The 25,956-nt window shown below is 39.0% G+C and overlaps 1 protein-coding gene across 2 annotated transcripts in view; it reads right to left on the reverse strand.

Moving 5' to 3' along the window:
* Nucleotides 1-25,956, reverse strand: part of LOC122798814 — a 198,110-nt gene that overhangs the window by 134,866 nt on the left and 37,288 nt on the right. The window contains exon 3 of one of the 2 annotated variants that reach the window (XM_044067938.1): nucleotides 20,753-20,824. In XM_044067938.1, coding sequence (XP_043923873.1) covers nucleotides 20,785-20,824 — 40 coding nt within the window. In that variant the 3' untranslated portion in view covers nucleotides 20,753-20,784. Of the gene's footprint in view, nucleotides 1-20,752; nucleotides 20,830-25,956 lie in introns of both variants that reach the window. The other variant, XM_044067937.1, reaches the window with a different exon arrangement.

Genomic DNA, 25,956 nt, shown 5'->3' on the forward strand with positions numbered 1-25,956 from the left:
ACTTGCATACTTTATGCCAAACGGCATCCTAAGAAATCTATATCTTCCAAATGAGGTACTGAATGTAGTCAGTAGTGAAGATTTGTGATCAGGATATACTTGCCAAAATGAACTCTTTGCATCCAAGATGGAAAATACTGTGGCAATCTGTATAAGAGCTGTGACTTCTTTGTTAGCATGGGATGATAAGATCTCTTCAATGCCTTATTCAAGTCTCTTGGGCTGATGCATATTCTGATTTTGTCTGAACCTTTTTTGTGAGTTGCTACCATAGACGATGTCCATTCTGTTGGTTCTGTAACTAGACAAATTACACCTTGTTGCACCATTTTATCCAAATGGGCTATAACTTTGTTCTGCATTGCTATTAGAATTCTTCTTGCCAGCCTGACCACTGGACTGACCTCTGGGTCTAACATCATAGAATACACAACTGAATCTTGTCTAACTTGTCATCGAAAACATCAGCATATTCTGAGAAAACAGTATCATTGAAACTGGAACTGGGACGTGCTTATATGATGAACTTCTTTAGTAAAGAAAAGCAAGTCCATTCTCAGACTGTCTCTGAGACCTAGTAATGACTGCATGGGTCTTTGAAATATGTAAAACAACAACTTGTAACTGTTCCTGGACAAATAACATGAAAGCAGCAATGAGCCTTCAGTTTGAATTTCTTCACTTCCATATGCAACAAGTCTTGCACAACTAGCTACATTAAGTTGTTCACCAGCTCTCAGTTTAGTAAATGTGACATCACATTACACTTTGAACCAGTGTCTACTTTGAGCTCAGTAGGTTTACCATGGATACAGACAGTACAAAACACTTCACCCTTTGCTAATAAATCAACTGCATTGACCTTTTCACCAGTCACTGATATACCGTCTATGTAGTTCTATGTAGAAAGCTGACTGTAACCTACTTGATCAGTTTACTTTTTTGAGTGATCTTTCTTTGTAACTGAGAGAGGTTTACTTGACTTGCAAAACATTTGAAAATAATTCCATTTTTTACACTTGTGACATTGCTGACCAAATGCTAAACACTTTTCTCTTTTAGACTCATGGTCAGCACCACAATTGCGACAGTTGACAATAAAGCTTGATTTGGTTTTTGATGATTCACCTTGGTGCTGTACTGAGCAGCGGTTGTTCTATACTGAGCATGCTCCTTTAACTGCATGGGTCTTGAAACTTGCTAGAAAACTGTGTTTTCCTTGGGGAGCCTGCAGGAGTAGCAGGTGTCACTTGCCTAGACCTGTTTCTGCTTGCCACATGTTGCATAGTATCTACATTTGCTCTGTAGCTTGTTGAAACCATGCTCTTGTCAATTGCAAGCATACTTGTGTTTCTTTCTGCAACTTCATGGATTTGAAAATCTCCTCAATGTTAAGTCTCTGTCCCGAAGCAAAATCTTTCTCACGGCAGCATTACTGATACCACATACAAGCCTGTCCTTTACTAAATCATACCAGAACAACCATTTACTAAATCATCTTTTAGATCACCAAACATGCAAGTTTTAGCCTTCTTTCTCAAGTCAGTAATGTAAGCTGCAAATGTTTCTCCTGACCTTTGGTCTCTTGTGTAAAACAAATGCCTCTCAAATGTAACATTGGTCTGGGGTTATACATTTCTCTGAATTTATGCTTCAAACAGTCAGGATCTTCCCTTGATTCAGCCTGGACAGCAATATGACAGTTTTCATCTTCACCTTCATACATTGCTGGTGCATACACAAATGAATGCTCTCTATCAATGGCATCTGACCCTGCTAGGTTTAGCAAAATGCATGCCTTGCATCTTTATCTGAGTAAGCTGCTTGCATAAACATATCATACTCTTGCTCAAATATTCTCCAATTCTCTGCTATATTCTGATCAAATACAACTGGTGAGGGTTTTCAAAATCCATCTGCCATGCCAGCAACTTATAATAAAACACATTATATATATATATATGCAAGTTTTCATTACCTTTAACTTATTTCTGGCCTTTTTTTCTTCTCTCATTTCTTTTAGCCTGCCTTCATCATAACTTCTGCACCTCGTACCTCTGAAAAGCAGTCTCTGGAATCATGGTTCTGGCACCATGTAGTTCATCTTACTTGTCAGGATGGAATAGATGAACATACGTGGGTTATGTTCATGCAGCTTTATTATGTACAAACACATCAGGAAATGAGGTAAATAACTTTAACATAGATAAACTTATAAACAGAATGACTAGCTCTCTCATTCATGTTCACTCTATGGCTGCACTCTCAAAACAACACTGAAGCTAACATGTGCTTGCTATTTATATGGAAGTTCAGTCCTTGGAAATGTTTCTTAAAGGTACAACACATACACATATTCTACACTAAGGGACTGAGACTTAATAAAAAGTTAATGTGGAACAATGTGCGTGAAGAACTAGCAAAGAAACGGTCTGATATTCTTGAGGAAGCTAATTTCAAACTAATAGATTTGCTTATCAAAGACAAGAAAGAAAAACAGAACACCACTAATGAAATAATTGAGACTCTTGAGACTGAATAGAAAGCAGGATGCAGATCACAAACAGAAATTTCAGAATGTGACAGAGAAGGTTCACAAATATCAGAAGTCCATCCAAGAGAGAAAGATTCAGAAAATGAAGAGAGATCAAATGGATACAGATGATCCACAGCATCTCAAGAGCGTGACCCAGAAGGGTGGTGGAAATGGACAGCAGAACTACAGGAAACATTTTAATAAGACAGCCAGCAACAGGGTAGCACAGAAGCCTGCAGATATCATCAATAATACCATTAACAATAATTATGATGCCAGTAATGCCAACAGTAATTACATTTACAATATTATTGACAACAACAATCTGAATGTTCAGGCTGTAATGCTGGTGGTAGGAATGAACAGGTTTATCACAACATGAACAGACCCAGAGGACCAAACAGATAAATAAGAGACAGACTAATGGAAGACCGACAGATGGCATCCAGCACCCCTCGAACCCCACAGACGGATATGACAGAACACTGGAATCCTACCCAGCCACAATACAACTCCCAGGGCTCAAATCACCAGAGCCCAGTATGCATGAACAGGAATTATCATTATAACAATTACAACTACAACTGGAGATACAGCCCTCTGAGGTTCCAGACAGAAGAAGTGAATTACCATCTGAACCAATGGAAGCAGGACCAGAACAACTGGAGGAGGAAGTAGTGGACAGAGGCAAGAAAGCTAAGGTACCTGGGGAACAACAACTTTTACCCATCAGGGCCACAAGCCTGTAGACGGAATTAGCCCTCAGGATCTGGAATCATTTGAAGAAACCACTGACAGCACTTGAAGAAAAAGTGCTTAACAAAGGACTTATATTCATACCACAGGGAAGGAGCAATGAGGCCCAGGCCATCATTGATTTAAAAATGTATGTGAGGAAGTTGAATTTGAAACTTGTCCTTCATGAAAAAAATTACATACAGGAAGATAAATCCATGGAAGAAAAAAGTAAAAGACCCAGTAATTTTTGCCCCCCCATTGCATCCCACATTTGCTGCCTTCAAGGCAAAATGCGAGCTCGACATAAGAAAGGGTCTCAAAAAAACATCAAAATGTAAGTTTTATAATATTTCAAATAATGAGATATTAGCACTTAAAGGACCACTATGTGCTCTCTACTTTTCCTCATTATTTCATCTCTTTCTCCCCTATCTTTTGACACTAGCATCATGGAATACTTGAACTTCTGACTAATTTTTACTGTTTCCCTCATCCCCCTATCTGCAACTTCATTATAGGATCCATCTTCCTGCCTGTAAACATTCTCGTGGCATTGTATACAGTGTGTGGGCACTGCGACAGATCAGTAATAATGCCCTTTATTTTCTTTCTGTTTCTGCTAAGGGAATGCTCAGGGACAGCCCTACTTCAGCCTTTAGGCCCTGAAAACCCCCATTTAAATTATGTATGCAAAAGTTTCTTTCAGCTCCTCTGGTGCCTGCAATAAAAAAAAATCGGATTTTGTGTAATTGAGGGAACTTTTATTCGCTCTTGAATTGCTGGAAGTACTTGTTTAGTTGATGGACTATTCACTTCTCGGTGGATTCAGTTTTACTCCTGGAATTATTTTACTTTTCTTTATTTCAGGTATGAGAAAGAACAACTATTGCTTATAATATGTGTTCATTTTAATTTAAATTTGAAGTAAGACTTGTAAGCCATCATAACAGTGTGCTGCTACATAGCGTGTCTTGTTTTTAATGTTCTGCAATATGATTAACAACTAAAAAGTTATTGCAAACAACTAAAAACTAACGGCAAACTGCATTGCAGAACATTAAAATACTTTTTTTTCATATATTTCATGCATTTCTTTGTGAACTTGTTGTAGTTTATTTTATCATGAATGCTGATGCCTGTCTGTGTCTGCAAGAAAAGTGTATATGTTTTATGAGGAAAATGTGAAGGAAAAAATCTTGCAACTCTGCTAAAATCTGTAGAGTTGAGAGCCATGCCAACAAAGTTTTAGTTTACAGGTAAAATGCCAGCTAGCCCGCTACTTCACGGCAGCATGTTAAGCTGAGCTCGGACTGAAAGTAATGCAAGGTTACCATTATTTTATGTTTGCTAAGCAGCATTCTTGCTGTTTAGCAAGTGCAAAATAAAAAGAAGAGAAAATAGAAATGTAAGTGCGTATATGTGTGTGTGTGTGTGTGTGTGTGTGTGTGTGTGTGTGTGTGTGTGTGTGTGTGTGTGTGTCTGTGTGTGTTTAGGTCTGAGTATATGCATGCATGAGCTGTTTAGTGAGTGTAAAAGTAAAATAAACATTAAAAAAGAATGAAAAGTATGGACGTGTGTGTGTATGTGTGTTTATATTCCTGTCTGCTTTTTATTGAATGAGAGCTAAAGTGTGTGTGTGTGTGTGTGTGTGTGTGTGTGTGTGTGTGTGTGTGTGTGTGTGTGTGTGTTTATACTTCTGGTGCACATCTACTCTGAGACTGAACACTGTTCATACTTGAGTCATTGGGTCCTTGTACTTAGCCTGCACTAATTCTACCAATGTTTCTGGCACTTCATACTACTGCAGTACTGACCAAATCAGCTTTCTTGGACCTTGTCATATGTTTTCTCAAAGTCTAGCAATGCCCATTTGGATTTGTTTCATCTCTAGCTTATTCTCAATTGTCTCACTGCAAACATTGTGTGAAGTTGTGCTGCATCCTGATCTGAATCCAAACTGCTCACCCTCCACCCACCTTACATTCTACTATTCTGCTTATCTGTTTATCAATCAACCTGAAGTAGTTTCTTTGAGCCACCTACTGAGTCTCTTTTCAGAAGCTGGTAGAATGTCTCCAATGCCCTTCTCTTTGCTATTGCAACTCCTTTCTGAGCATCTTTGTTAGACAACAAGCATTCCTTGCTGGCCTGGTTGGCCTTTTCTATCTCCCAGTTTTTCCTGCACTCCTTCTTTCTTTTGTGGATTTCTTGGACTGCTGCATTCTACTACCCACTTTCCTTATGTACCAAATTAACATACCTGGCTAGGCCATATATCAGTTCTGCAGTCCTCAGATATGCTGTTTTGAGGTGCAGCCATTCTTCTTCAACTACACCTACTTCCTCCTCTTCTTGGGGGTGCTAGAGCCCTGTGTAAATCCTTGAACTATTGTACCTTCTCTACAGTCAACTTCTAGGTCTTGAGCCTGGTCTCTGTTGACTTTAGAGGCCTCTCTGACCACTGCTTGCAACTGAGTGCGGCAACCAGTGGTTTATGCTGTGGGCTGACTGTTTCACTGGATATGACTTTGCAATCATTGATTATACCCTAGGACCATTTCCTTTCTGAACCATGTGTTGGCTACTATCAAGTCATTGCCAGACTGAAGTCTCAAACGGCTTCTTCCTTATTCCTGTTGGCCAAATCATGTGGAGTCAGGCAGTCCTCATATTCTGTTCTGTCTGTCCCGATATGTGCATTCAAGTCACCCATTATCAACATCAATTCATGTTGTCCTGCTTTCTCTAGTAGGTCCTGCAACTGCTGTCTGGATGCACTCTTTTCATTGGTATCACAACCCTGCTGTGGTGCATAGGCTGAGATTATGAATACTGACCTATCAGTACACTGGAGTCTGATTGCCATGAGTCTGTCACTAATTCTGATGATATCCCTCACTGCTTTCTGAATCCTTTCTCTCACCAAAATTCCCACACCATTTTTAGCCTGTCCTCCTCCTGGGTAGTAGACTCTGGATCCCAAGCCAAGTGGTTTGGCTGCACTGCCCTTCTATCTTGTCTCCTGGATACATAGGATGTCCAGCCTCCAGCAGTTTTGGCACTTTACCTTGTTTTTAGTTTCTTTTTGTGCCATTATCCTTTTTGAACTCTTGATGTCCAGCCTCCTCCTTACCATCATGCCATCCACTTCCAAGCTGCATGCTGTCCGTGAACCTACACTGTGTAGCAATTTTCATTTCATGTTTGGCAGGTTCATTCACTCAACAGAGCTATCCAAGGTAACCCATGGGCAACTAGACATCAACCAGCCAGTAGCTATTTGACCCATGGCTGCTGAGCTTTATGGCAGGCACACAACCAGTAGGGATCACATATACACACTTTGTGAAGTGCATTCAAACCTTACCATAATCCGTGTTTTTGCTAGTGGATAAAAAGTAATAGGAGTTGGTTGGGAGGGTGGCCTAATGGTTAAGGTGTTTGTCTTACAAACACAAAGTGCAGGGTTTAAGTCTCACAAGGGATAATTGGCTAGGCTTAAAATGGCTCACAAGGGCAGTTAGCTTAGTATGAACCTAGGAAGGAGTAAGCAGTAGAATTCCTATTTAACACATTCTTATGTTTGTTCTCAACAAAAAACAAGAAGGCATGGTGATATCATAAAGGGAAGCAATTTCTTGAAAATATATACTGAGCGGATAAGTCATTGAAAATGGGCAGTGAATACTAGACACGTGACACAGGGTCATATCATTTACCTTAACAGTATTCAGTCAAATTGTCAGTAGTGGTTAGAGATCCTGTTGCAAGGTTGTTACACATGAATTAATGGTCCAACAGTGGTGTTGTAGAAGAAAGGGGTTCACAGTGGTGCTCCATACATTGCTAGTTATGCATTACAGGTGATTAGAATGCCCAAATACACAGCAGTGGCTTGACTACTTCTAACCTGTTCTGGAAAAGTCATGTATGTCTGTCTGTATATAGTGAATTTCTCACTAAGTGTGCATACCTGGTGTATTGCATAGTTTTAAACTGTACCTGGAAGCCAGAATGATACTGCTGTGTGGTTTAATACAGGAAGTAGAGTATTTCGATGACCATACTTTAGTATATTTCACAGCTGTATATGAATGACACAATGTGGTGTTAACAAGAGTCAGGATCACCCATAATGCCTGCCTTCCATTTGATGTGCCTTTTTTGATGTGACTTGCATAAGCAGTCTGTATGGTACACATGTAAGGTAACCAGCAACTGATAGTCAGATGGTACAGTGGAATAGAGATTGCACAGATATAGATGTAAATTTGTTTTGAGCTACTTTCAAGTGTCCTGTCCATGCTTAGATGTAGCTGTTTTGTGACACAAGCACCATGTGAATATTACTTATATATCTTCAGTTTAAAAACTGGTTTCCTCTGTGATACTTCTCATGCCTCATCTGATGCTATTGTTAAGATTCCTATGAATATGCTAAGCCATTGTCTCTGACTTAGGGTTCCCACGCATATGCATCACACCTCCTTTTTTATCTTCTGTTGTTGAACAGTCAGTTGAAGTTACACTGAAGAGTCATGATGTCTGCATAATGAAATTATCTCCTCAGCATGATACCTGTTAGCTCAGCTTGCCCCTTCCTGTACTAAAAGCTAGAATTATTGTTATTCATCAGGTTCACAAGTTAGGCACTTGTAGATGCTAAGATACCTGAAAGGTGCCTTATCTGCTTAATTGATCTGTCTTAACTTTAGAGGAACTCTTATAATATTTGTCTTTATGCAGTGTTGTTGCCATTGGCTCTTTGTACATTTTCTGGCTTGCCTGTACTTTGATATTCTTGCTTAGCTAGTTAAAACCCAAACTTTGACCTTTGCACCCTTTTCGTTTTATGACACCATAGCCCAACCCTGTGGTACATATGAGGACATGTTTGTGTATAATCCTACTAAGTGTTGTCATCACATTTGCTTTGTTGATGTTGCTGCGCAAAATGGCCTTTCATGCTTGATTCCTGCTTTAAGACGTACATTGATATGTTAACATAAATGCAACAGCTACAGTTACACAAAAAATGACTGAACAAAAAATTACTGTGATATAAAACATACTGTTGGAGGTAATCTGGTTTATCTAGCATCTTGAGGAAATGTAAGAAATTTTGGATATCATTGAATCGAAAAACTTGTTGTGGCTGCCTGCAATGGAAAACAATACTGACAGTGAGCAAGAACAGTATGCACACTGTTTGGAGCAGAGAGTAAGCAACTGCATAGCATGAAGGGAAAAATGTATTAAGTTGCATCAAAAAAGCGTAACACCAATGAATATGTGCAGCAAAAATCAGAAGTTTCCATAAATATAAGGAGACATCAGTGGCATGTCTAATAAGTAACAAGGCAGAAGACTACAATTATATGTAATGCAAACATGATTATTCTTTATGATTTGAGTATTAATTTGCAGACATAGCTACATCTGTCTGTGGCCAAGATGAATTATAATATGTACATGTTACAGGCTTTTTTTCAGGAAAACTTAGACACCTGTATGTTAAGGATTGCTTAAAGCATTTTTGAAACCTGATTTACTGTGAAAGTGCTATTCAGATGATAGGAGTAAGGAGAGAGAGGAGGGAACACTTTTACTAGCACACCAGACAGACTGCAAGCAAATCTGTTTAACGTGTATTGTTATGCAAAGCTGACTAGTTAGCTGAAACTTGCAGGGTGGGAAATGTACTCTTGTTAGCTGAGAGTTGGGATATGGGAGGAGTAACTTGAGAAGCCTCTGTAGCTGAAGCAGATCAAAGTTGAATGTCTAAAAAAGTATGCTATTTCAGCAATGAGCTCGTAATTCTGGAACCTTTTTTCACAGAATGTGTAACACATCAGCAGAAAACACATCTGAAACAGACACTGCAGCACTGAGGCTTTTAAAAATTAGCTGCTCTTCTCTGTTCTTCCATTCTAAGTGAATGGAACTGTCATGTGAAAGTCCAGCTATGGGGACTGTAATCTTAGAAACAGTGGACTCACAGTGTATCATGGGGAAGATTTTTCTTTAGAAGAAAACAAACTCTCATCAGGATGTCTGCCCCAAGGAGGGGACTATGGGTTACAAACAGAAATAATTTATCAGTGACTACTTCTATCTGGCACATAAAGGCTTGCAATGAGCTAAACTTAAGGAAAAGTTAAAAAAAATATTTATTTTTTTAGTTTCTTTCCTATAGTGATCCTTTAAGAATTTGAGGAATGGTAGAACTAGACATGTTATAAAAGCTGATAAACTGGTTACAGATATGGGTAGTTATATAATGAAAATACAGAACATGCTGAACACACCTGAGTTTTATTCTAAACATTCCATTGAGGAGGTTAAAACTGCATATATATTGAATGAAAAGATATGCTAACTCCAATGCTTAATGAAGATCTTATTAGTGAAAACTTTTTTGAGTATTTGAACACTCCTCACCCTAAGTTACCTTGCTTTTTCAGGATTCCTAAACCCCATAAGAATAGGGAATATCCATCTTACAGACCTGTTATTGCAAGTGGAGGTTCCATATCAGAGGCCACTGCCATATACTTAGATTTTATTTTACAGCCTCTTGCTGAAACAAACTCATATTTTATTTTACATTCACATGATTTGTTTAAGAAAAATATAAGAAGTGTATGTGAATGAACAAATTATTTTGGTAACTATTAATGTTGAAGCCATATACATTGTGTTTTCAAACATGTACTGTACTGAAACAGCTACAGAGACTTATAGCACAAATAAAAATGTTGCACAAGGGCAAACTGAATACTTGGGAAAGCTAATAAAATTTGATGTTGAGTTACAAATTTTCAGTTTCAATGGCTAGCTTATAAACAGATGAGGGGGCTAACCATGGATGTGACTATGGCCCCTAGCCCAGCCAATGTAGCCTTAGTCAAGTGGGAGGAGGAATTTGTACTGCAAAGTGAATACCAGAGATTTATGACCAGCTACCTTTGCTTTATTGATGATGTATTCATAGCCTGGCAAAATGAGAAACCTAAACTTGCTGAGTTTACCCAATTACATTAGTAACTCCACCTCCTTCCTGAAATTTTCCACTTTCATCAGATCAGAGTCAGTGCAGTTCCTTGATATGAGTGTCAGTATTGATAACAACAAAGAAAAATTAATGAGCAACTTATACAGGAAAACAACAAGAGTGGACTAATTTCTTCACAGAGGCTGTATGCATTCATTAAAAACTAAGCACAATGTTATAAAATCACAAAGCTACAGATTAGCACACATTGTCACAGATTTGGCCCTTTTTCTCAAAAATATGAATGATCTTGAAAATGATTTCTTAACCAGCGGATACAAATCAGACATGTTACATATGATCCTGGATCCCATTACAAATTCTAAAATTAACAATGACCCTATGTGGAATAAGCCTTTTGGTAGAATTATGCAATATGGCCACCCTACCCCAAAAGAAGATAAAAGTAAGGTCAGCTACATTCTAACTTACATCTGTGATTTCAAAACAATTAAAGCCATTATTAAGGAGACCTGGGCACAACCACGGTGGTGCAGTGGTAGCATTGTTGCCTCACAGCAAGAAGTTCTCCCGTTCGATTCTCGGCTGGAGTGCGGGGAGTGCCTTCTGTGTGGAGTCTGCATGTCCTCCCCATGGTTGGATGGGTGTTTGAGACATGCGTAAATGGGCGTGCCTTCATTGAAGGCTGGACGTCGAGCTGGCACATCGGCGTTTGTGAAAATCTACTGCCAATCATTAGTGGACTGGAGTTCCGCTGTGGCGACCCCTAACCGGGAAAAGCCGAAAGACAAACAACAACAACAACATTAAGGAGACCTGGGCCATCCTCACTGACTATCAGCAGCTTGTAAGGGTGTTAGGAGAACACCCTACTTTTGTATATAAAAAGAGCAGAAGCATACATAGCTATAAGGAAAAGAACAAGAAAAATAAGAAACACCATAATAACATGAGCACTAAAATCTGTGGGCACCTAACTGCACTTTCTGTGGGTACTTGATGGGGTGCAACTCATTTGAGTGCCTCTATCTTAAAAATGATGGTGAAAACTTCAGCAGGTGGCAACTGTAATACTGAAAAAGTTGCATATCAGGTCATGTGCAATGACTGCTCTGTATTTTATGTGGTTAAGACTATGAATAAACTGAAAAGGAGGATCTCAAGTCAACTTTCTGACATCAGATGTAAATGCCAGCAGAACACCTTATCCAAACTCTTATTAAAACACCCCAGACACTCTGGTTTTAAATTTATCATCCTGGAGTGTGTTTAGATGGATGAGCTTGAAGGGGATGTCAGGGGTGTTTTGGAGAAAAAAGAATAATGTTGGCAGTTGAAATTAAATGCATTCAGAAAACCAGGACTTAGCTACTATTGTTCTAGTAAGAGTGTGTTGAATTTATGTAAAATGCCACACAATCTGTAAAGTTTTTTGTTTTCATGGAATTTTTGAGAAAGTATTTTTATGTACTAAAGGTTTCAAAACATACTAAAAATAAAAAAAAAATGATATGTAGTATATGTATAATTTATTTATTTATTTATTTTACATTTGTTGACCGGGCTAGTCTAGCTGGATACATGTCTATTTTCAGTAGAGGCCCAGGGAGTTAAGCTCCAGAGTTTAAGATGAATTACATTAAAGAAATAACAAGAAAGTAAAGATTAAAAAGAGTACAAAGAGTACAAACAAAAAATAAAAACATATATATATATATATATATATATATATATATATATATATATATATATGTTTAGTTACTTTAACCTTAATTTCGCTTTGATTAGATTTAGTAAACTCTTGCATCACACCAGAGATTTAAACAGTAAATTCAAAACATACATTTTTTCATGCCACTGTTTCCATGAAGTATTACCAGGAGGTATTGGTATAGTTCCCCCATTTAGCCTACTGCTACATGCTCATGCACACTCATGCACACACCTGCTCACTTTTATGCATTACTAATTTACTTCATCTACTGTTTTCTATTTTTATGTGTATTATTTCTACCAGTTTTCTTTTCATTGAATAAACATGCTTTGTGGCTGTAAACATGGAAACTGTCATGACAGATTTTTTTTTAACTGCAAAGCACTGAGATTTTTTCTGAGCTGTAAATAAAATAATTTTTCTAAATATTTTTGTTCTGAGCTATAAATAGCATAGTTTTTATGCACACTAATACATAATAAATTTTATTAGAGAAATATATATTTATATTTATAGTATTCTAGTTATATAGCTATGTGTTTTTTCTTGTATCAATCTAGTTATTTCTTTTTACTTATCTACCTATGTATATGATTTTTAGTTCTTGTCACAGACCTGATGAAGGCTTTATTGCATTAGTTAGCTGAAAGTGAATTTAGTTGAAAGTCAGCTTTTTATGTGTATGTTATGTTTTTCTTAATACCTGATTTGGGAATGTGGGTTGCAGATAGATAGGTAGTATTTTACTTAACTAGGATTTAGTTTGATATAATCAGTAGTATTGTGTGGGGGCTGGTACTTGCTGTTCTAAAATGCACTTTTTACGGCCTTGTTTATATTGTTTGCCTTAAATAGACTGGTTTACAATTAAACAATAAGTATATATTTCCACACCTACTTTAGGTGTATAAAAGCTGATATGGTTAACATTGTGAAATATTTCTGATGTTTGTTACTGAGGATCACTTGTCTGTGATGAATAAAGGCTTGTTGCTTTGGACTACTACCTCAGTTTCATGATTTTTGGGAATTATTGTGACTGAGCTCATCAACAAAGTTTTAAGACCACTACTATCTCTGTTATCGTTTCCTCAACACTCGTGGTGGTGAGGCTGGAACTATACAGATTCTTATGGTTGTTCACGTTTTATTTACAAGTAAACTCTCAGTTAACCAGAACTCTCAAGCAACAAGAAAAAAAAATTGAAGAACTGCAATACAATTTTCATGTGTTGCACTTTCTGTCCCCCCCCCCCCCCACTGCAGAAACATACCTTATGTTTTTAGAGTTTTAGAGTTTTAAGAAGGAAGATAGGAATAAATTCCCTCTCTCCCCAACCTAAGAACAAGTCAAATCAAACAAATATTATAGGGTACAGTATTAGTCAGGCCTATTTTTAGTAGTAACACTAAAGCAACCAGAAACTACAGTTATCCGGCATCTATCAATCCCCATGGGTGCCGGTTAACTGAGAGTTTACTGTATATATATTTTTTTATCTTTAGACTTATTCTGCTTGAGTACCAGGAAATGCTCCCCCAGAAGATGGGGTGCTAAACTTGGCCTTATACCTCAAACAGTTCTCTATTTCAGTTTCTGTGTATACCCCATGACAATACCCATTTTATTCCCAGGAAATAATCCTGAGATGGGAGATACTGCATCATGTTTCACTCCCAAAACATTGTTCTCTGGTACTCTGTATATCTGGAAACTATACCAAGTTGATTCCCAGGAAACAATCTTCAGATAGAAAAGCTGCATCATATTTCTCTCCCAAGACATTTCTCTATGTTACTTTTTGTGTACTTTTTGGGACTGTACCTAGTTGTTTTCTAGTAAGGGGAAAGGGATGCATCATCTGGGAAGAGTAGGCTTCCCCATAGGACCAGTAAGCTGGCTTGCAGCCTATCACCTGACTCTTGCCACTGAGGAAATGGTGGACTGATAGGGCTTCCAGGGCAAGAACAAATGGGTTAGAGGGCTCTTGCCTACCCTGCAAATGCCCCTTTGGAACAAATGAACTGATTTAGTCCAGGTAAAGAGCCAGTGGGTGAGCTCCTGTAAGGGGAGAAAAAAAGCTAAGCAGTCTAGGAATAGACTTGCTGTCCTCACCTCTGTGGCATTATGATGTGCTAGAAAAAGGCACGTGGCAAACAGAGTATGCTGTCAGGAGAGGGAAATATAGTAGCTGAGATAATGACAACCAGTAAGTAAATCCCATAAGTTACTCTCTGTAGAGTGTCCCCTTCATTCAGAAGTCATGCATTTAATCACAAACAGCCATCTAATGTATAATCATCCATATATTTCAGTTCTGGCAGAAAGACTGAGAATATCATTACCTCTGCTTTTGCTGTATTTAACACTAAGCTGGAATGAGATAACCATCTTTCCATATTACTTAATGCAATCTTTAGCTATGATTTAATATCCTGGAATGATTCTACCAGGTAAATGACGGTGAAATCATCTGGATGACTGGTTCATGCATACAGTTTATAAATCTTCTTCTTCTTTCGGCTTTTTCCAGGTTAGGGGTTGCCACAGCTGATCACCTGTCTGCTCATGACTGGCAGTGGAGTTTTACAGTGTGGAGGTGCCAGCCCGATGCCCAACCTTCCACAGAAGGCACACACATGCACACACTCATACCTAGGGACAATTTGGAGTGTCTAATCCACCTACAGCATGTCTTTGGGATGTGGGAGGAAACCGGAGCACCTGGAGGAAACCCACACGACCACAGGGAGGACATGCAGACTCTGCACAGAAGGCACCCAAGCCGAGGATCGAACCAGAGAACCTCTTGCTGTGAGGTGGCAATGATAACTGCTGCACCACTGTGGCCACCCTTGCATACAGTTTATAAATATAGTGCATAAAAGGCAGCCTAGGAGTGAACCTTATGGTACTCCAATTTGAACAAATTCTGGGCATGTAGATGGTGTCATATTATCAAGCAGACTGAGTGAAATTTACAAAATGACTACCAAATCAATTGGTGGTTTCTGTGCTCATACATGTAACTAACAAGCATAGTATAAGAGTAGAAAGAGAGAGACTGTGTCTAAAGCTGCAACAGATCCAGGAAGAATGATCCCACCAGGTTCTGATGACTGAGTTTGTTGTGCATGTACTTAACAAGGGTAAGTGACATTTCTTTACTTAAGCTGAACAGACAGCATGCTGTTCTGGGAGAAGAGATGGTGGTCACTTATGTAGCCTGTGATTTGTGTATGATTTTACCTTTCTAGTATCCTAGATCAGAAGGAAGGGTAGCTATGGGGTGACAGGTAGATAATTCTAATAATGGTGTACTATTATATAGAGCAAAAGCAACAGAACCTTTCCTGCATTTGGGAAAAATGTTATTTTGTACAGACAGATTAATTCATAGGGATATTGATTTCAAAATTCTACCAGCTTCTATTTTCGGGTAACTGGCAAGGAGATTATCAATTGCACAGAATATGATGTTGAGTCTTCCTGGCTACAGAGAACTGAAAAAAAGCGACTGCTTTCCTGATTAAGTATCCTGCTGTTTTTTATATTTGTTTTACCTTCTACTGCTTACCTAGAGCAAGCTTTAACAGTTTTCATAGTTATTTACTGCATTTTTTATTATCTGCACTTAAAAGTACATTTTAGTCGAAATTAGTCGAATTCAAGTCGAAAAGTGTTTGTTTGCTGTTTAATTTAATTGTTTGGCTGCCCACTAAAGTGTGCTAGCCTGTACTACTGACTTATTGCCTTTTCTGCATTTAGCGCGGAGTTGCCACTAGAGCACCATCGGGCAGCGCGGTTAAACAAGGTTAAACTATTTCTGGCTCCGTAAAGTCTGCTCTTCATTTTTCCCTTAGAACTGCTCTACTTGTAATCTAAACAGTCTATTCTCTATCTGTAAAGCTCAGCACTTGTTCCTAAAGCATTTTTAGTCAGGTAAAGCACTTCTATATTATACAAAGTACTTCACTAGCTTAAAACCCCCTTGAGTACCCACTTCCCTATAGGTCCTTTCTGACTCAGTTACACAGCAAACCTTTTCATTTCTTCTAGCATGTCGAAGGGTCAGTTGCTAGCGTCCTCTCCTGCTCAGCTGGTGAATCTGGGAATATTGAGGGAATGTTACAAGTGCCTCATGTACACAGACAACCCTCTCCTCCTCCCACAAAACACAAATACATGCGAGAGATGCAACTATAAAGCCAAACTGGAGGCTGAGCTCTCTCAACTCAGGACTGGCAAAACCAGACAGGAGGAGAAGGTAACCACACACATCATAAACCCAGTCTCACATAGAACTATCACAACTACAAATCAAACACATAAACACACAAAGACATACTCGGAGGCACTGATCAAAAATCTACCAAAACAGCAGAGGCCTCCAAAGCAGACACCCAAACAACTGCCACCTTATGACATAACACAAGCAACACATAGATCACAAAGTCAGTGTGCAAATCAGTCACAGCCCTTAAGGCCAAACACAATGCCAGACACACTTGTCATAGGTGACTCCATAGTCAGACACACTGACGTCCCACTCACCAGACTGAACAAGGAGAGGGTCACAGTAAGCTGCCTGTCAGGCGTTAGAATCCGCCACATAACACAAGCACTCAGGTCACTCCACAGCAAGTACAAGTATGACTCAGTCATTGTCCATGCCAGTGTGAATGACCTGAGACATACCTCCCTGGACTACATGAAAAGAGACATAGAGGAGCTCTAAGATTATGTAGCCGAGGCTGGTATGACCCTGACCCTGAGCAGTATCCTACCTTCACCAAGAATGATGCTACAATACAGAGACAAAATGATCAATTTTAATAATTGGCTTAATTTCTGGTGTCATTCTAAGGGGATCCAATGTCTGTCTGCCTGGGATGACATGCTTGACAAGCCACGCTGCTTTGCAAGGGACGGCTTGCACCTGTCACCCCTGGGTTTCCGGATATTGGAAAAGGCTCTTGCCACCCCCATAGTGCCTTTTTTAGACAAGGCTCAAATTCTAAACCCACCGCCCTAGAAAACAATAATGGAAAAAAACTAAGGGTAATGCTGCTCAATGCCAGAAGTCTAAATCTCAAGATGCACGCCCTCGAAGCCCTCCTCAGTATGGAGAACATCGATGTCTGTGCTGTGATTGAAACCTGGTTCAAGGCTCCTGAGAGCACCCTGGCACTATCAGGTTTTACCTCGTATCATGCATTCCGGCCCCAAAACCCAGACCGTACCACAAAAGGAGGGGGTGTATCCATATTCATCAAGGATACCCACACCTCCAGGCTGGTGGCAACGCACAAAGCATCAGAGACCATTCAGGTGCAATTAACCATAGGCAAAACTGCTCTACAGTTTGTAGCATGTTACAGGCCACCCTCTCAAACTCAGGAACCATACACAGCCTTCCTGAAGACACTGGAGAGTATAAATGTCTCTCCAAACACCATCATATTGGGTGACTTCAACTACCCAAACATAGAATGGGAACATTACTCAAGCCCCAATACCCTAGCCCAAAGGTTCCTGGAGTTCATAAACTCAAATGCTATGGAAAAACTTGTCACCATTCCCACAAGAGGAGAAAATGTACTAGACCTGATCATCACAAACATGGGGACAAAATGCTCCACACCGGAAGTATATCCCTCATTGGTGAGATCAGACCATAAACTAATCTCACTGGAGATCCACATCCCGCCCCCACCCCCAACAAAAAAGACCACAGTGAAGAACTTCTCAAAAGCCAACTTCACACTTCTTAAGACTGGTGTGGTATCCTTCAAGGCCCCCGAGCCAATGGAAACCACAACCCACACTGCTGAATTCCTTACAAATGCTTTCTACGAGCACCTCCAGGATTGCATGGATCAAGCAATCCCAAATAAAATCAAGACCCTTTCCACCAAAGGCAAGCGCCCGATCTGGTGGACCCCAGCCATAAACAAACTTTACAACAAGAGGAGAAAGCTACTACAAGATAGAGCAAAATCCCTAAAAGGGAAGACATCTCTGATCAATACTAGTAAAAAACTACGATCACTCATAAAATCATCCAAGGCCAACTTTGAGAGAAAAATCGCCAAGGACTCAAAAGACAATCATAAGGCCTTCTTTAGCTATGTTAGAAACTTGGGTGGAAACTCCCAGATATGCTCAGAATTAGTCCAAAATGATACAAAAATCACTGAACCCACAGACATTGCAAACATACTGGCAGACAGGTTCAGTGCAAATTTCTCCCCCCCCCCCAAAAAGGAGAAATATCTATCCCAGCAGAGTGTAGCCTCCCAATCATCTCAAATGCCCAGGTGAGAGCTGCTCTCTCTAAAGCTAAAAACACAGCATCAATGGGACCGGATGGTGTCCCTGGCTGTGTGCTACACGAACTCAATGAGGAACTAAACCCACACATAAGGCTGCTGTTTAATCTTAGCCTTACCACAGGATACGTACCCAAAGAGTGGCGTACGACAACTGTGGTCCCACTCCACAAAGGCGGTGCTTCTACGGACCCTGGTAATTACCGCCCCATAAGCTTAACAGGCCTGGTCTGCAAAGCTATGGAGAGGATCATAATGGAACTCATAAATAAAGACATAGGGGACCTACAGACATTGGATCCCACCCAATTCAGCTTTGTCAAGGGCAGATCATGCCTCTTGAACTTGGTCGACTTTTTTGAAACAGTCACCAAGGCCATTGATGAGGGTAAGGCAGTTCACACAGCCTACCTTGACCTTGCAAAAGCTTTCAACACAATACCCCACTCAGGTATCATAGAAAAGCTCACCAGCTTAAATGTAAACCCATATGTCACAAGATGGGTTGCAAACTGGCTCAAGGACAGAACCCACAGGTTTAGAGTTGCTGGTGCCATGTCAGACTCCAAGCCGGTCACAAGCGGTGTCCCACAGGGCTCAGTCCTGGGCCCCCTCTTGTTGGCATCTACTTTTCAGAAATGCAGGCAAACATAGGATGATTGAGGCTGACAAAGTTTGCAGATGACTGCAAACTGGGCGCCATAGCTGAAAATCCATCAGACACAGATATCCTTCAGAGAGGTCTCATAGAAACGGATAACTGGTGCCAGAGCCATGGCCTTAAGCTAAACGCCAAAAAATGTATAGTCATACCCTTTGGTAAAAACAAGGTAACCCCAAGTTACCACATAGGTGGCAATCCATTAAGCACAGAAGAGGTTATCAGGGACCTGGGGACCCAAGTTGACAGTAACCTTTCTTTTGACACTCACATTGCCAAAGTGGTTAGGAGGACCTTCTACATTGCCCACCTGATTATGAAGGGATTCACATCCAGATCAATGGAGGTCATTGTTCCCCTGTACTCTTCACTTATCAGACCAATGATTGAGTACAATGCCCCATTCGGAATGTATCTTACCGGACACCTGCAGCAATTGGAAAGACCCCAAAAGTTCCTCACCAAAAGGATAAAGGGGCTCAAAAATATGTCATATGCTGCCCGACTGAAGAAACTCCAGCTCTATTCAGTCGCATACCATCTGCTCAGAGGTGACCTGTGTCTGACATACAAGGCCATGTCCAACCCGGAATTAATGGACATGCTCCACCTTAAAAAATCCAAATCCACCAGAGCCACAAGAGCAAGAGACTTAAACCTCAACACGGATATAAATAGGACATGCTGGAGGGACAGATTCATCACCCAGAGACTCCCTATGCTGTAGAACAGAATCCCAGTCCATGTGAGACAGAGCACCTCGCTGGCTCTGTTCAAGAGGAATCTTGACCAGTGGATGGGAGATTGTAGGTTTACCCCAGGGATCATCTCTGTATCACTGCTGGACAGAGGCACGGCAAACTAATGGGTATAGTATTCTTCAACCTAAGGGGTGGTGAAAGCCACACAACTCTGGCTAGGCTTATAAATGCCCTAGGGCAGATAGCCTAGTATGAACCTATGAACCTATGAGTTTCAGTTTTGCAAGCAGTTTTTAGATGAAAAAGTTGATGTTGAACACTAGAAGACAGGGTATGAGTTTCAGGCTGGGGGCTTAAGGGTATAAGTTTCAGGCTGGGGGCTTCTGGTTCTGATAGATGTAATAATGCAATGGATAATGCATGCTGCATGTCATGTTTACTGATTTTAGTTGAGATATTAGAAGTCCTTATTCAGTGTGGATGAAAGTGCTACATGTTTTTTTTTCATTAAATTTGTGGCTGTTACACCTTTGTGGTTGTCAATTTATTGTCCTAACATTTTGTATTGCTTCTTTGTTGTTTTCCATTAGTTCCTCCATTTTTTTTTTTTTTTTTGCTTGGAAATAACTCAGAATCTCACAGAATGAACTAGACTGTGTTTCTGGGATTAGCGAAGTCTAGTCTACCCAGTTCAGCTTGTTGCCACTTCGACCATCACTTCTTAGGCAGATAGATAGTCTTGAAATAAATTATTATTGATTTTGCAGCACTGAGAATGAATCATACAGCCAAGGCTTAAGACCAATATCATTTATTCATATTCTCTAAAATCACACTAAACTCTGGAAGTGAATGCAGGGTATGTTTACCTCTTGAACTGGCTGAATAATAACAACTTCAAAAAAAAAAAAACTGACATACTTTGAGACAATGGAAAAAAAACAGCATGCCACCAGCCAAACTTTGTTTAGAATATTATGTGCTAGCCCTATAATAACAGATGAGGCACAGAAAAAAGCTAGAGGCATAATTAGTAATTTCAAATGATACATACCAGTATGAGGATACACCACTGTTGTGCAAAACTTATGTAAATTTGACAACATCTTTTTGTTCGGAGTCCAGCCTGCCCTGCAAAAAATAATGATCACAAATTAAAATGTGAGCTTGATATCCATGAATTTTTTGAGAAGTTGGTTGTTGCAATTACATTTATGACCTTCTGGGAGTTTAGTGCAGATGATTAAAGCTATTAGATGCTAATAAGCTTCATCCTGTTTTCCTAGTTTTGAATTCTTCCTTCTCCATTTGCCTGCTATAAGGATCTGTACATGTTACTTATCTAGTTACAGGTGGACATTATAAGCTTATGAGGTTTATATATATATATATATATATATATATATATATATATATATATATATATATACACATTCATGTATATTTATATACACATATATATAATATATATATATATATATATATATATATATATATATATATATATATGCACATAAACACACACATACATACATATGTGTATATGGGACTACTCCATATGACTGAAATTTCATTTGACTGAATTTCAATTGACCGAGACCATAATACCGAATTTTCAAAATACTGAAAACTCATTTGACTGAATCTCATTATACTGAATTACAAGCCATGGACATGATGTGAGTTTCCCTTCTCCTGTGACTTGCTTGTGATAAAAAGAATTACTGTAACTTATACTGCTGATTGTCAGAATACCGACAGTCATGTAGAAAGTAGTGTTGTAGTGTTTCTATATGTGGGTATATCTGTTTACATTTTTATGGGAAGCATCTCAAGTAATATGGCGGATGTTCTGTCTGTTCCCAGCAGTAGTGGCAGCATGCAGACTACTATAAGTTAAGTTCATAGGTTCATAGGTTGGTACTAGGCTATCGGCCCTACGGCCTATGCAAGCCTAGCCATAACAATTCCCTGGAAATTTTTTCCCACAATATTTACTTCTCTGGGCCCCTGTCTAGCAGGGTGACTGACATGATCCCCGGGGTGAATTTCCTATCTCCCATCCAATCATCAAGGTTCCTTTTGAAGAGGGCCAATGAGGTGCTCTGCTTGACATGTATGGGCAGTCTATTCCAGAGTATGGGGAGTCTCTGGGTCAAGAACCTATCCCTCCAGCATGTTTTGTTCATTGTGATGGTAAGGTTTAGATCCCTGGAGCATGTGGCTCTGAGGTATTGGGATTTCAAGTAAAAGGTATGCATCCTAATATGTATCTCAAGTTTCAGGTAAAAGGTATATGCCCTTTTTCCCACTGTAGTGCGATCCTGGAGTTAGTATATATAGTTAGGGGTGGGGCACTGCCACCCACATTGGGGGGTGTGGTGGCATAGCCCCCCACCTAGTTTGGTTTTATATCGTCCAATTTCTGTTAAGAGGGTACATAAGTAGTTTTTAAGTTGTGGAAAGAGTTAGTCATTGGTGTTGTAAGTGTGCATGTCTGTGGTTTACAAGTTAGTAGTTTGAACTTTAGCATTGTAAGGTTTCAGTATTATGAGTTTCATTCAAGTGAGTTTTCAGTATTTTAAAAATTAGATATTTTGGTCTCGGTCAAGTGGAATTCAGTCAAATGAAATCTCAGTAATTTTATATATAGAATATATAAAATATAAATATACATATTTTATATATATATATATATATATATATATATATATGTATATATATATCTATATATATATATATATAAATCTTAACTACTTTGAAATTAAAAGTTGTATACCATAGTATTCATTTTCCAAGCATCCACGCTTGCAACACAACTAAGAAGGAAAGTGAACTACAACTGAAAAGAATGTTAATTGTGATCAGAAATACTTTATTCAGAATTACTGCAGGATTGATCAGATATACCATGATATTAGTAGTAGGCAGGTAGTGCATTCAGCTTTGATGCCAGAAAGATCAAAAAGCTGGTGTTAGTATACATGGATGATAAAGACTCACTAAACCCTTATTAAAAAGAGTAATGGAGGTCTGTTTTAACTCATAGTAGAATAAGTGACTAAGGATATCTAGGGCAAATTTGTACGGAGTATACAATGGTGGTGGTTTGATATCTGGTTTAACATAAACTTTGCTTTTATTCAAGGAATGGTGAAACAAACTGAAATAAGATCTTTAATTGAACAATAAATGTCCTTTTAACAGGGGTTATGTTGTTGATGACAGACTGGAATATGGTTATTCAAAAGATAGATGCGGATAATGAGCTGATGCAGGAAGAGCTATTCTTTGTGTGAAATGTTTTCGGGAAATGTTTCAACTTATTTGGTTTGATTGATATTAATACAATTTTAGAAGGGAGCAAGGAAGTTCTCCCTCAGTGAGGGATGATAATTACACATATTACCTCCTCAGTGGGGGATACATTTGATGATCACAAATATTACTTCCCTAGCAGCTTGGTCTTGTCTGGCAGGGTTAACATAAGCAGGGACATATATGTCTGTAGCAAAAACAACTACCTGGCCCTTTAATTTGGTTCAGCCATACTTGAATACTTTTGAAGTTAGAGGGAGTTATGTTCAGTAAAATGGTAAGACACCTGAATTTTCTAGTATAATGGATATAGAGAAAATAAGTTGTTTGTGTGCACAGGTTTGAACCAAGTACCTTTCATACTTGAGGTGGAAACACCCAGGATGTTTTTGGGAGGAACCAAACACTGACAAAATATGTATATTCCACACAAACAGTGAAAGGAGGTCAGGATTATACTCCGGAGCTTGTGTCTGTGAGGAAAAGACCTTCACCATTATGTTACCATGTCTACTAGGCAGACTAATGGAATAAAAAGCACACATCTGGGGGCAAATCAGGAACATTGGTTAACTGGCATACCTCTGTACAGATTTTTACAGCATATCCAGATTTTTTGACTTATGTTTTTGGTCAATTCCTCATACAATTGGTAATTTTCTGGCAAATCAGTGGAATGATCTGAGGATTGAAGTCACTAAATAACTACATACTTTGGAGTTTCAGATTTCAAAACCTTCAGGAAAAAGCATGTTAACACAAACCCTGTCACTCTAGCAACTGTCTAAGTTTATAAGAGCAGTATTTAAAATATCCATATTTTTGGGCCTCTGTATCCCCATCTTGTCAGACTTTATCCTGATTTCTTGCACTAAGAGGTTGAGAGGTATCTTAACTGGCTTGTTCAGAGACACACAGTAAGAAAATGTAGGCTGTGGGAATCAAACACATGAGCACACATGAGCACCTGGAGGAAGCCAACATGACCATAGGGAGGACATGTAAACTGCACAGAAAGCACCACAGCTGAGAACTGAACCAGAGAACCTCTTGCTGGGAGATGACAACGCTAACTGCTGCACCATCACAGCAGCCCTCTGCAGAGTGTAGGTCTAACAGCAGATATTCTTAAACCTCTGGACAAGCTTAGATGGTTTTCAGTGGTTTCAATGGCAAGTGTCAAAAACAAAATTAGTTGTTTGTTTTGTTAAACTGCATCCCCTCTCAAGAATTGCAAGAGAAGTATAAACAGCTGTGGAAGATAAACAAGTTAAAATACAAAGGGGGTCTAAATATCTGACAGAGGGTATGAATTAATTTATGGGGAAGCTTTAAGGCAAATAATATCATGCCTTCAAAAATGGATGCTATTTCATGCACTAGACTTAAATGAAAGAGTATATAGGACAGGAATATATTTGTCAGCCCCCCCAACAAATCACTGAGGTAACAAAAAAACACTCGAGGAATTTATCTGTGGATGCCAGAGTCCCAGAGTTAGCTAGGGTAAATTAATGTTACTTAAATGGAAGTTTTGGGGTTTCCAGATGTAGTAGCTTATATTCAAATCATATACATGAACAGCTATTATTTGCTGCTATTAAGAATTACAACTCTTGTTGGAAAGGACAGCCACTGATGGGGTCAATATTTCTTAGTGGGAGAGTGCACAAAGGGAAGAATGGTATTGTGTATTAAGGAATACGCCAACTAAATTAAAATATATATATATATATATTCAAAAGAGATGCAGGAGATGGTTATACAAAGTAATGCCCATTATATCAAGAATGATTTATAACAGGTTAAGTAACATATTTGCCTGTATCCTCCAGATAATAGATAAAGCAAATGAGGTCCACAAAAATATTTACTTCAACCTTACTGATTAGTCTAAAGCTTTTAACTGTGCAGATCATAATAAACTGTGGCAAGTTCTTACAGAAATGGGAATACTATGTCACTTTCAATGGTGTGCATTGTCATCAAACTCTGAGCCTATTGGCTTTCAAATGTCTGCCACCTATCAATGTTGGATCATGTACTGTTATCCTCAAGCAGTTCTTTCTTAACTCATCCAAACCTATAGCACCTTTTGCATACTTCCAATTAACACCCATGGCTCCTTATAGCATCCAGATATTTTTTGGGCTTGGTTCCTTAACTAAGTGAGCCACCAGTTTATAACAGGCAGTATTAGAAATTACATGGTATAAGTAGCAAAATGACACTAATACTGTTAATCTCAGATGTTCTGCAGTGGAGAAATTAACAACAGATCCCCTTTACTATTCATGTTTTCATGTTTGCATTCATATGGGCATAACTGAGAGATGTAGATGTTACTGAGGGATATTGTGTGAAACTCTTTGGTGAGAGAAAAATGTACATTGTCTGCGTGCAATCACAATACACTCTAAAAACATACAAATATGTGTGCATGTGTGTGTGTGTGTGTGTGTGTGTGTGTGTGTGTGTGTGTGTGTGTGTGTGTGTGTGTGTGTGTGTGTGTATCTGTATAGACATAATACAATAGATTTGTGTGAGATTAGCCAGGTTTTAAAAATGGTTTCTAACAGGAATTGTCTCAGATACTTGGAGTTTAACCACTGACATATTTTCTCAGAATTCTCAAGGAGACAATATTGTCTCAGAACCATTATTCCTTTGCCCAAAGGTCATGCTTCCACTGACTCCAGGAACTATAAACCTATTAGCCTGACTAGCCTTATCCACAAGGCCATGAAGTGAATCATCATGGACCTTATCAACAACAATATAGGTAATCTCCAAACTCTTAACCATTCTCAGTTTGAATTTGTCAAAGGGACATCATGTCTGTTAAACCTGATGGACTTCTTCGAGACAGTCACCAAGGCCTTGGATGAGGTGAAATCTGTGCATACAACCTACCTAGACTTAGCCAAGGCTTTTGACACT

Source organism: Protopterus annectens, chromosome 3.part1 (assembly GCF_019279795.1).
Source record: "Protopterus annectens isolate FY-2018-M chromosome 3.part1, PAN1.0, whole genome shotgun sequence".
In the NCBI taxonomy this organism is placed as follows: domain Eukaryota; kingdom Metazoa; phylum Chordata; order Ceratodontiformes; family Protopteridae; genus Protopterus; species Protopterus annectens.